This window comes from Bombina bombina, chromosome 9, assembly GCF_027579735.1.
Source record: "Bombina bombina isolate aBomBom1 chromosome 9, aBomBom1.pri, whole genome shotgun sequence".
Taxonomy (NCBI): Eukaryota; Metazoa; Chordata; class Amphibia; order Anura; family Bombinatoridae; genus Bombina; species Bombina bombina.
This window is the reverse complement of record NC_069507.1, coordinates 180,448,288-180,461,931: the sequence shown is the minus strand read 5'-3', so window position 1 is coordinate 180,461,931 and position 13,644 is coordinate 180,448,288. Positions and strand designations below refer to the sequence as shown.

At 37.6% G+C, this 13,644-nt stretch overlaps 1 protein-coding gene across 1 annotated transcript in view; it reads right to left on the bottom strand.

Annotated features, from left to right (window-relative positions):
* Positions 1 to 346: 346 nt before the first annotated feature.
* The window catches only part of LOC128640484 (M-phase inducer phosphatase 1-B-like), a 61,640-nt gene continuing 48,342 nt past the window's right edge, over positions 347 to 13,644 (bottom strand). Inside the window, exons 6-7 of the mRNA XM_053692962.1 lie at positions 4,076 to 4,187; positions 347 to 713 (exon numbers count right to left, since the gene is read on the bottom strand). Of these exons, the coding sequence (XP_053548937.1) occupies positions 519 to 713; positions 4,076 to 4,187 (307 nt within the window). The 3' untranslated portion in view covers positions 347 to 518. The remainder of the gene's footprint in view (positions 714 to 4,075; positions 4,188 to 13,644) is intronic.

The window sequence follows — 13,644 nt, the reverse complement described above, 5'->3', positions numbered from 1 at the left end:
GTTTGCAAAAGATTTCTGTCATAACACACACACATAAATATATATATATGTGTGTGCTTGTTCATGGAAAGTAATGAAATGGTATAAATAAAGTTGGGAAAAACGAGAATAACCGCGACATTGATGACTATTAGTTAACACCAGTCTGATGCTCTTCGCACCGTACTTGACACACGTGTTTTTTTATGGCTTTTTGGATAAATAAGGAGATCGTATTCAGATCCGCAGTAGCGATGTCTCGCGAGCATATTGACGCCGGCGGCGAATGCCACATAGTTGATGCTTTGATAAATAGGCCCCTTAGAGGTTTAAATGTTATAAAGTATATTAATATAACAATGTTGGTTGCGCAAAGCTGGAGAATGGGTAGTAAAGGTGTTATCTATCTTTTTAAACATTAACAATTTTATTGTTGACTGTCCCTTTAAAAGAACCACATCTTCTTTATTTAAATGTGGAAACCAATGTATCTAAGCATGAGTAATAAATCACTATGGGTTCTGATAGGATCACCCCTCTCACTTGTTCTCAGTATTTTTCGATAATTTATGTTTTGATAAAGATTTTGTGCTTTTGTTAGGTGATGGGGTTTTAAACAGTGCTTTCCGGATCCTGCGTGTCCCCAAAGGATTTCCGTACCGATGGTATTGCTTGAGTTGGTCACTAAAGTCCTTATCTATCATGCTCACATAGCCTTGTGGTTCACATAGACTCTGCAAAAAAACAAAGCAGTTTTCAATTAAAGCTAGAATTATTGATGCTGGATTAGTGAAATTATTTACTTATTATTTTTGCTTGTTAAAGGGGCATTCTAATGCATCATTACACACTAGAGTATGTCATGTTTGCATTACTGATTCTGGCTTGCAACTTATTTAAAGGGACGGGAAACCCAAACATTTTCTTTCATGATTTGGATAGAACATACAATTTTTTTTTTTTTTAAATCTCTTTTTTATTAATTTTTTCACAAAATTTACAATCATAAAATAAAAGAAAAAAAGAAAAAAAGGTATGATTAGATAAATATGTTATCATAAACATTTTACAAGAAATTGCAATCATTCCTTAGATTTGTCAACCAAAATCAATTATATTATATTGGGAGGATTCTCCACCCATTACCCTTTTCTTCCCTCTCCTTCCCTTTAAACACTAATTATCATTTCAGGCCCTCAAAAAATTCTTATTTTGCTATCCCTTTCCTCTTAGGCCTATTGCGATATTAGATATCTATTTCTTAATAAAAGTAAGGCCTATCATAGTGAGAGGGCCACCGGTCAGCCATTATAAAAAAAAAAAGGGGAATTTATATATAGACAGACAAGCCTTTTTCCTCAAACCTCCCCCTCGCCTCCCCCGCGCCTCTCAAGCCCCCTCACTCTCTACCAGATATTGAGCAGAGCTATTTCCGTATTTCTGAATGGAAAGATTAAATAATCAATTTCTCTGGTTGAAAAAATTCTAATAAATTTAGACCATTTTTAAAAAAAATTACAAATTTCCTTCTCTGAGTTTAGGTCCGTGGTCATTTGCTCCATTATTAGTTGTTTTTTTAAATAATTCTTAACTTCTGTTATTGATGGGGAGATTTTATTCTTCCAGTTCTTAAATATTTGATATCTGGCGGCTAAGATGATTAGATTTATTATCTTAATTTCGTTTGAAGGGATTTTTTGGCCTATCAGGAATATTATATCTTTTGGAGTAAATCTATGTGCAGATATTTTAAGAACATTGAGTATCCAAAATTCTATTCTATTCCAGAATTGTTTTATCTTGGGGCATGACCATAGCATATGTATCAAATTTGCAGCTGGAAGACTGCATTTTGGACATTTATTGAAATTTTTATTCTTCCACTTAGCTCCTTTCTCGGGTGTATAGTAAGTTTGATAAATTCATTTTATATGGGACTCTCTCCAGGTCTCTGAGATTGTGGCTTGAAAAAGCAATTGTATTGATCTTGATACATGCTGCTTTGAATCAATGTCATCTGATATAAGATCTGACCATTTAAGGGCTATAGTTTCTAAGTTAGAACTTTCAAACTGTGATGTCAAGTATAGATAACAAGTGGAGATAGAATGATGCCCTGCTTTGGCCAAAATCGGCCAATTTTCAATTTTACCCCATGACCATTTCCCTGGGAATGTATTTAGTAGCTGTTGCACATAGTGTCTAGCTTGTAAGAATGCAAAAAAAAGTCCCTATTGGTAAGATCAAATTCATGTTTCAAATCCTCAAAGGATCGAATGACTCCCGTTGTTGGATTAATAAATTGAGCTACATAATAGAGACCCTTCCTTTGCCAGTTTTTTAATATCGTTGATTGTGATCCCTCTTGATATTCTGGATTCCCTATAAACGTCTGGAACTTTGGGATATTTATATTTACGCCTGCTTGTGCCCCGATCTTTTTCCAGGCCTGTATTATTATGTATATTGACTTGAGAGCTTTTAGTTGAGTCGGAATTGCTTTGAGATCTATATGTATTAAGCTTGTAAGAGAGAAGGGATATATTATATTAGCCTCTAGTGTGTTATCCATAAAATAGTCTGATTCCGTTATCCAATCGATTACAATACGTCCAATAAAAGCTAGGTTATATGAACGCAGATCAGGAAGAGCTAATCCAAGAGCTTGTTTAGAGAAGGATAATTTACGCAGTGCTATTCTTGGTTTCTTTGTTTGCCAGATAAATTGGCGAATTGTTGTGTTTAATTTCCTTAGATCATAAGATCTCAGTAGAATAGGAAGATTTTGCAAGATATATAAAATTTTGGGCAGCAGCACCATTTTAAACAGTGCTATTCTTCCAGATAGTGATAGGGGAAGATTTTGCCAATTTTTCATATGATTTGTGATTTGTGTCAAGATGGGGGGAACGTTCAAGGAATACCAGTTTTGTGGATCGGCCGAGATCATAATCCCAAGGTATCTAAATGCCTCTGTAACTACCTTGAATGGGACTTTTACCAGAGAGCTTTTTGTTTTTTTCAACCACATCAATCAGATTTTGAGTAATTAACTTTATAGCCAGAGAATTGACAAAATAGATTGATTATATTCATTAGCTTAGGTATATTTAGATGAGTGTTAGCCATATATATTAATATGTCATCGGCATAAAGTGCCAATTTTACCTCTGTTTTGTTAATCTTTATACCATCAATGTGTTTTCTAACTTTAATAGCGAAGGGCTCAATTGCTAAATCAAAAAGTAGCGGCGAAAGAGGACATCCTTGCCGCGTCCCTCTCTCTATTTTAATCGTTTTCAGCACTGTTCCATTAATTATTAAACCAGTATAAGATTGAGCACATAATTTTTTAATTAAATTTGGGAAATTATTATTGAATCCAAACCGATAGAGCGTATTCAGGATGTGATCATGGTTCACTCTATCAAACGCTTTTTCTGCGTCTATGGCTATAATTAGAACATACAATTTTAAACAACTTTCCAATTTACTTCTATTATCAAATTTGCTTCATTCTCTTGTTACCCTTTGCTGAAGGAACAGCATTGCACTACTGGCAGCTAGCTGAACATATCTAATTAGCCAATCACAAGAGACAAATGTGTGCAGGCACAAATCAGCAGTTAGCTCCCACTAGTGTAGGATATGTGAGTTTTCTTTTTCAACAAGGGATACCAAGAGAACAAATCACATTTGAAAATAGAAATTAATTTAAAAGTGTCTTAAACTTACGTGCCATATCTGAATCATGCAAGGTTAATTTTGACTTTCCTATCCCTTTAATCTCTGCAAAGCTACATTCCCACTGGTGAGCCACAAGTATTGTAGCTCCCTAGAAGAATTCAGCTCTAGATTGGTAGGTCTTGTGACTGACACTCCTGATTGGCTCAACAGTGGTTTCCTGCTTTTGCAGGGCTAAAGCACATAGCTAAGGCCAGTAGAATACCCCTTTAATACTTATTTTTACCAGTGCTTAGCAGAATTCCTTTATATAATTGGGTCCTGTGTAACGTATCGGCCTAGATGGCCATATAATACTAAATCATAAGTAGGAAACGAGTTGGCATGGTAAGGAAGTAGATGTAAATCTTACCTTGAATTGCTCATAAAATTCCTTATAGCCACCATTTAAAATATAGAGTTCAGGATAGTACAGATGTGGATAAGCATTTACATTTCTGTCCATATTTCTTAACCTCCGACACCTACAAAACAAATATAATTATTAAATATTTTCTTTTTTTACATTATAACATTTGTATTTGCCGTATGCCTAGTTATCTATCACACAGGGAATAATAGTATATGTATGCTGTGATATGACATTGATACACCATGTTCTGTTGTACAATTGCTACCTAATCAATATATATTTGTTTTCTGTCTATAAAGACTGCTGGTCTGCCTTTATTACCTGTGAAAGAGACTTCAGTCTAACAACAGGGTGCTGTAAAATGTGCAGTACTGAGGGTTTTCTTTATTTACTGTTATATAAACATTTAGCAAACATTTAAAGGGACCGTCAAGTCAAAATTAAACTTTCATGATTCAGATAGGCCGCAGTGGTTCCCAACCGCGGTCCTCAAGTACCCCCAACAGTCCTGGTTTTCATTATAGCTGGACTAGAGTACAGGTGAAATAATTAGCTGATGGATGAGAGCAGGTTAGTTACCATGGTTACTGATCAGCTGATTACTTCACCTGTGCACTGGTTCAGCTATAATGAAAACCAGGACTGTTGGGGGTACTTGAGTACCGCGGTTGGGAAACACTGAGATAGGGCATGCAATTTTAAACAACTTACTTTTATTGTTAAATTTGCTTTCTCTTGGTATTCTTTGTTAAAAGCTAAGCCTAGACGTATATGCTAATTTCTAAGACCTTGAACGCCACCTCTTATGTCAGGGGATTTTTACATTTTTTTTACAGCTAGATAGCTCTAATTTATGTGTCATCTACAATCACGTGAAAAGGAAAGTACACGCTCTTTGAATTCTAAGGTTTTACATATCAGGACATAACAACAATCATCTGGTCCTTAGTAGGTCTTAAAATTAGGTAAATATAACCTCAGATGAACAACAACAAATGACATATTACACTGTGGGGGATATTTATCTAGCCGTCAACCGCAAATACGCTGGAATTCCACAGCGTAATTGTGGCAAGCTTGATTCGACCTAGTTATCAAAGCCTACAGGCCGGCAAAAGTTGAAATCTGTGACGTAACATACGATCTGCCGGTCTCAATCCGACACAGATCGATGCTTACGTCATTACAGATGTTCCGAATACACATTCGGCACTATTTGACACTTTTTCAAAATTATCAAATAGTTAACGGGTACGCTCGTGGATATTCCGGCCCAGCGTACCTGGTTTTCAATCCGTCACCCTGGAGGCCGCGGATGCCATAGGAATCAAGCAGCGAAAGCTTATGTTCGATGCTGCCAGATATCCCATTGATTTCTATGGTAGAAAACCAGTAAAGTTTACACCTAACACCCTAACATAATCCCGAGTCTAAACACCCCTAATCTGCCGCCCCCGACATCACCGCCAAGTACATAATGTTATTAACCCCTATTCTGCCGCTCCCAGACCCCACTGCAACTAAATAAAAGTATTAACCCCTATTCCGCCGCTCCTGGACACCACCGCAACTAAATAAAAGTATTAACCCTTAAACCCTCACATCACTACCACTAATTAACCTATTAACCCATAAACCGCCAGCTCCCCACATTGCCATAAACTAAATTAAGCTATTAACCCCTAAACCAGTGCCGGATTGGGCCACCGGGATGCCGGGACTTTTCCCAGTGGCCTGCTGCAAGCTGGGCTGGCTGACCTGTCAAATTAGAATAGAGCAGCATCTATTCCTGCAAAATATGTGTTCTGTATAATTTGTAAATGTGCCTGAACACCGGCACTTTGTTCCCCTTTGATGATGCCTCCCCCTTGCTTACATGCTCATACTTTTATTCTTACTACGCTGTGACGGATTTATTAGGACAGTAGGAGACCGGAGGTCACATTAGTCTTTACCCGGAAACGAAAGAATGTGATCAGGGAGGAACTATCTCCCCCCGTGCAGGCAGATGAGACTGGCAGTAAATTCATTAGCAGAGGATAAGAAGAACCACACTGCATCACTTTGTAGTAAGTACTGTTGCAGCACTTCAGGAAAAAATAAAGTGTGTTTTTTGTTCCAGTACCAGCACCCTAATATATTTCTCACTGCTCTGATTTATAAGACATTGTTTATGTAAACACTGTAGCTCTGCTTCAGCTAATGTTTGCTCCAAATTGCAATTATCCACACTTTCAACACTAAATAAATTATATATATATATATATATATATACATATATATATATATATATATACATACATACATAGACGCACACACAAGCATACACAATATATATATATGTATATACACCCACTTGCATTTCTATGTGTATATATTGTGTGTTTATCTATCTTTCTATCTATCTTAACATAAAATTAATAAATATAGGGCTGATCTTTAATATATCCAGGGCTGCTTTTTATTCCCAGTCCGGCCCTGCCCTAAACCTAACAACCCGCTAAATTTACATTAAAATTACAACATCCCTATCCTATAATAAATTAAACATACCTGTAGTTAAATTAAACTATATTAAACTATTAACTAAGCTACCCTAACTATTATACTAAAATTACATTAAACTACCAATTAAATTAACTATATTACATATTAAAAAAAACCTAACCCTACTCAAATTATTTAAATCTACAATTCATAATTACTAAATTACAAAATAAAACTAAGTTACAAAAACAAGCAAACACTAAGTTACAAAAAAAAAACCAGTATAAAAAATAAAAACGAATTATACCTAATCTAATAGCCCTATCAAAATAAAAAAGCCCCCCCCCCAAAATAAAAAAAACCCTAGCCTACAATAAACTACCAATGGCCCTTAAAAGGGCCTTTTGTGGGGCATTGCCCCAAAGCAGTGATTTGCAGCCTTTTTTTTTGCCGTGGCACACTTTTTTACATTAAAAAATCCTGTGGCACACCACCATCCCAAAATTTTACAAAATCACACATTGTAGCCTAATACAGGATATATATATATATATATATATATATATATATATATATATATATATACACACACACACTGTACTGTGCTGTCATGCCATGCCTCCTACAAACTATACATGACATATTGACATTCATTCACAAACAATCATAATGATTGTCTGTGAATGAATGTCAATGTCATGGTTGTAAATGATGCCTGATGAGCCTGTCACATACCTCCCAATATTTCAAAATTTGAAAGAGGGACACCCCTACACTGTTGTCAGTCTGCCGCGGCACACCTGAGGATCTCTCATGGCACACTAGTGTGCCACAGCACACTGGTTGAAAAACACTGCCCCAAAGAAATCAGCTCTTTCCCCTGTAAAGAAAAATACAAACACCCCCCAACAGTAAAACCCACCACCCACACAACAACCAAACCCCCAAATAAAAACTCTATCTAAAAAACCTAAGCTCCCCATTGCCCTGAAAAGGTCATTTGTATGGGCATTTCCCTTAAAAGGGCATTTAGCTCTTTTACTGCCTAGACCCTACTCTAAAAATAAAACCCACCCAGAAAACCCTTAAATAAACCTAACACTAACCCCCGACGATCCACTTACAGTTCTTGAAGTTCCGCTTGAAGGATCCATCCAGCCGGCAAGAAGTCTTCATCCGGGCGGCAAGAAGTCTTCATCCAGGGCAGCCTCTTTTATCTTCATCCAGCCGGCGAAGTCTTCATCCATGCGGCCTCTTCTATCTTCATCCATCTGGCGTGGAGCAGGTCCATCCTGCAGACATCCGGCACGGAGCGGGTCCATCCTGAAGACATCCGACGAGGAGCTCCTCTTCAATACGGTCTCTGCCGTCAACCAGGATGGTGTCCCTTGCATTCCTATTGGCTGAAAGGTTCCAATCAGCCAATAGGATTTGAGCAGCTCTCATCCTATTGGCTGTTCCAATCAATGAACTGTAAGTGGATCGTTGGGGGTTAGTGTTAGGTTTATTTAAGGGTTTTTTGGGTGGGTTTTATTTTTAGAGTAGGGTCTGGGCAGTAAAAGAGCTAAATGCACTTTTAAGGGCAATGCCCATACAAATGCCCTTTTTAGGGCAATAGGGAGCTTAGGTTTTTTAGATAGGGTTTTTATTTGGGGGGGTTGGTTGTGTGGGTGGTGGGTTTTACTGTCGGGTGTGTTTGTATTTTTCTTTACAGGTAAAAGAGCTGATTTATTTGGGGCAATGCCCCGCAAAAGGCCCTTTTAATTTATTGTAGGCTAGGGTTTTTTTTATTTTGGGGGGGGGCTTTTTTATTTTGATAGGACTATCAGAATAGGTGTAATTCGTTTTTATTTTTGATACTGGGGTTTATTTGTTTTTTGTAACTTAGTATTTGTTTTTTTTGTAACTTAGTTTTTTTTTGTAACTTAGTAATTTTTAATTGAAGATTTAAATAATTTGAGTAGGGTTAGGTTCTTTTTTAATATGTAATATAGTTAATTTAATTGGTAGTTTAATGTAATTTTAGTATAATAGTTAGGGTAGGTTAATTAATAGTTTAATATAGTTTAATTTAATTGTAGGATAATAGGGTAGGTTAATTAATAGTTTAATATAGTTTCTTTTAATTCTTCAGGTAAGTTTTAATTTATTATAAGATAGGGATGTTGTAATTTTAATGTCAAGTTAGTGGGTTGTTAAGTTTAGGGGTTAATAGCTTAATTTAGTTTATGGCGATGCGGGGGGCTGGCGGTTTAGGGGTTAATATGTTTAGTTAGTGGTAGTGATGTGGGAGGCCAGGGGTTTAGGGGTTAATACATTTATTTAGTTGCGGTGGGTTCCGGGAGTGGAGGGATAGGGTTAATACTTTTATTTAGTTGCGGTGGGGTCCGGGAGCGGCAGGATAGGGATTAATACATATATTTAGTTGCGGTGGGGTTGGAGAGCGGCGGGATAGGGTTTAAACATTTTAGTATAGTGGCGGTGTTTAGTGACAGGGTATAAATAAAGTTGGTAAAAAGCCGAATAGCAGCGAGATCGATGACTGTTAGTTAACAACAGTCCGCTGCTCATCGCCCCATACTTGGTGCGCAGCTTTTTGGCGGCTTTTTTTTTTATAAATATGGAGATCGTATTCAGGTCTGCGACCGCGATGTTAGGCGAGCATATTGGTGCCAGGGAATGCAACAAAGTTGACGGCTTGATAGATAGGCCCCTGTGTCATGATTTATTTAACAAAAATAAAGCCAAATTGGAGAAGCCATGTGTGAAAAACTAAGTACACCTTATGATTCAATAGCTTGTAAAACCACCTTTAGCAGCAATAACTTAAAGTAATTATTTTCTGTATGACTTCATCAATCTCTCACATCGTTGTGGAGGAATTTTAGCTCACTCTTCTTTAAAACTTTGCTTCAATTCATTAAGATTTGCAGGCATTTGTTTATGCACAGCTCTCTTAAGGTCCTGCCACAGCATTTCAATCGGGTTTAAGTCTGGACTCTGACTGGACCATTGCAACCTTGATTATTTTATTTTTAAGCCATTCTGTTGTAGATTTGCTGGTGTGCTTGGGATCATTGTCCTGTTGCATGACCCGATTTCAGCCAAGCTTTAGCTGTCTGACAGATGGCCTCACATTTGACTCTAGAATACTTTGGTATACAGAGGAGTTTATGGTCGACTCAATGACTGCACAGTGCCCAAGTCCTGTGGCTGCAAAACAAGCCCAAACCATCAACCCTCCACCATCATGCTGACAGTTGGTATAAGGTTTTTGTGCTAAAATTCTGTATTTGGTTTTCGCCAAATGTGGCGGTGTGCATTATGGCCAAACATCTCCACTTTGATCTCGACTGTCCAAAATATATTGTTCTGAAAGGCTTGTGGTTTGTTTAGATGCAAATTTGCAAACCTAAGCCGTGCTGCCATGTTATTTTTAGAGAGAAGAAGCTTTCTCCTGGTAACCCTTCCATACAAACCATACTTGTTCAGTTTTTTTCTAATTGTATTGTCATGAACTTTAACATGCTAACTGAGGCTTGTAGAGTCTGAGATGTAACTCTTGTTTTTTTTTGCAATTTCTCTGACCTTGGGGTGAATTTGCTGGGATGTCTACTCCTGGGAAGATTGGCAACTGTTTTGAATGTTTGCCACTTATGAATAATCTTTCTCACTGTAGAATGATGGACTTCCCAGATTGATGGGCAGCAACAATTGCTTCTCTATGATCATTGCTGATGTCTTTCCTCCTTGGCATTGTGTTAACACACACCTGTATACTCCAGACCAGCAAACTGCTAAACTTTGGCTTTTATAGAGGTGTCACATTTGATTAGCAGCACCTGGCTGCTACTTAGCCTCTTAATTCCAATGGAAGCAGTAAGGGTGTAAATTTCACACATGGCTTCTCCATTTTGGCTTTGGCTTTGGCTTTGTTTAATAAATCATGACACAGAGTAATATGTCATGTGCTGTTGTTCATCTGAGGCTGTATTTACCTAATTTTAAGACCTGCTAAGGACCAGATGACTGTTATTATGTCCTGATACATAAAACAATAGGATTCAAAGAAGGTGTACTTTCTTTTTCACATGACTGTAGATTATATTGTGTTCACTCCACTGGAGTTATTTATGAGTCAACAATGATTTGATAACATTCAAGTCTGTCAAAAGAACTGAGATAAGGGGGAAGTCTGCAGTGGCTTAAATACAAGGTAATCACAGAGGTAAAAAGTGTTGGTTGTGCAAAACTGGGAAATCTATACTCTAATTGCGTCTGCGATTTTTGGAATCCACGCAACTGCACACACGAAATATCGAAAAAACAAGTAACCGCACGCAAGAAATAAATAAAAACACATAACCGCCCGCACAAAGTATAACAAAAAAAACCTATCCTCCCGCACAAAGTATTAACAAACACCTAAACCGCCATTCCCCACATTGAAAAATAATAAAGTAATTAACCCCTAATCCGCAAATAACATAATTAAAATATTAGCCCCTTAACCGCCAACCCCTTACATCGCAATAAACCTAATTAACCTATTAACCCCCAAACCGACAAACCCCCACATCGCAATAAACCTAATTAACCCATTAACCCCTAAACCGCCAACCCCCAACATCGCAATAAATCGAATTAACATATTAACCCCTAAACTGCCAAACACCCACATTGCAATAAACCTAATTAACCTATTAACTCCTAAACCGCCAACCCCCAAAATGCAAATAACTCATTTAATTACTAAGCCCCCTAACCTAACACCCCCTAAATTAACCCCAATACTAAGTTACTCTTAAATAAAACCTAACATTAAATTACACAAAAATAATCTAAAATTACAAAAAATTAAAAACTCTAAAATTACAGAAAAAAATAAACAAAATTATGAAAAATAACAAAAATTAAACCTAACCCCTATGAAAATAAAAAAAGCCCCCCAAAATAAAAACACCCCCTAAACTAAACTACCAATAGCCCTTAAAAGGGCCTTTTGTAGGGCATTGCCCTAAGTTATACAGCTCTTTTACATTTAAAAAAAGGGCATTCAGCTCTTACTGCCCTTAAAAGGGCATTCAGTTCTTTTACAGCCCAAAAAAATAAAAAATCCTAACACTAAGCCCCAAATAGGTACTTACCGTTCCTGAAGTCCGGCGGAGAAGGTTGTCCAGTCTGCTCCATCATCTTCTATCTTCACCTGGAGCGAAGGCGGCGCTGTGCGGAGCTGGCTTAGATACAAGGTAATCACAGAGGTAAAAAGTGTATTAACAGTGTTGGTTATGAAAAACTGGGGAATGTATACTATAATTGCGTCTGCGATTTTTGGAATCCACCTGGATGCATCGTAGGCAAGCCCGAAGCATTAAAAAAAAAACACACAACTGCACGCACGACATATCGAAAAAACAAGTAACCGCCCGCAAGAAATAAATAAAAACACATAACCGCCCGCACAAAGTATAACAAAAAAAAACTATCCTCCCGCACAAAGTATTAACAAACACCTAAACCGCAATTCCCCACATTGCATAATAATAAAGTAATAACCCCTAATCCGCAAATAACATAATTAAAATATTAACCCCTAAACCGACAAACCCCCACATCGCAATAAACTTAATTAACCCATTAACCCCTAAACCGCCAACCCCCATCGTAATAAACCTAATTAACCAATTAACCCCTAAACCTCCAAACGCCCACATTGCAATAAGCCTAATTAACTAATTAACCTATTAACTCCTAAACCGCCAACCCCCAAAACGCAAATAACTAATTTAATTACTAAGCCCCCTAACCTAACACCCCTAAATTAACCCCAGTACTAAGTTACTCTTAAATAAAACCTAACATTAAATTACACAAAAATAATCTAAAATTACAAAAAATAAAAAAAAATTATGAAAAATAACAAAAATTAAACCTAACCCCTATGAAAATAAAAAAGCCCCCCAAAATAAAAACACCCTCTAAACTAAACTACCAATAGCCCTTAAAAGGGCCTTTTTGTAGGGCATTGCCCTAAGTTATACAGCTCTTTTACATTTAAAAAAAGGGCATTCAGCTCTTACTGCCCTTAAAAGGGCATTCAGTTCTTTTACAGCCCAAATAGGTACTTACCGTTCCTGAAGTCCGACGGAGAAGGTTGTCCAGTCGGCTCCATCATCTTCTATCTTCACCTGGAGTGAAGGCGGCACTGTGCGGAGCTGGCTTCCCCGATGCATGGATCCTCAGCGGTGGTCCTCAGCGGCATGGAGGCTCCTCTTCATGCGATCGTCCGTCGCATACTGAAGATTAAATGCAAGATACCCCAATATGGGGTATCTTGCATTCCTATTGTCTGAAATGTTGAAATCAGCCAATAGGATGAGAGCTACTGAAATCTTATTGGCTGATTTGAACAGCCAATCAGAATTCAAGGGACCCCATCTTGGATGACGTCATTTAAAGGAACCTTCATCCTTCAGTTGGACCTTGTATAAAGAGGATGCTCCGCGTCGGATGTCTTGACGATGGAGCCGCTCCGCGCCGGATGGATGAAGATAGAAGATGCTGCCTGGATGAAGACTTCTGCCCGTCTGGAGGACCTCTTCTGGCCGGCTTGGAAGAAGACTTCTGCCCGTCTGGAGGACCACTTCGCCCGGCTTCATTGAGGACTTCGGCCCGGCTGGGTGAAGACTTCTCAAGGTAGGGTGATCTTCAAGGGGTTAGTGTTAGGTTTTATTAAGGGGGTATTGGGTCGGGTTTTAGAGTAGGGTTGGGTGTGTGGGTAGTGGGTTTTAATGTTGGGGGGTATTGTACATTTTTTTTACAGGTAATAGAGTTGATTACTTTGGGGCAGTGCCCCGCAAAAGGCCCTTTTAAGGGCTATTTGTAATTTAGTATAGGGTAGGGCTTTTTATTATTTTGGGGGGATTTTTATTTTATTAGGGGGATTAGATTAGGTGTCATTAGTTTAAAAAACTTGTAATTATTTTATTATTTTCTGTAATTTCTGTATTTAATTGTATTTAGTTTAGGTAATTAATTTAATTATAGTGTAGTGTTAGGTATAATTGTAACTTAGGTTAGGA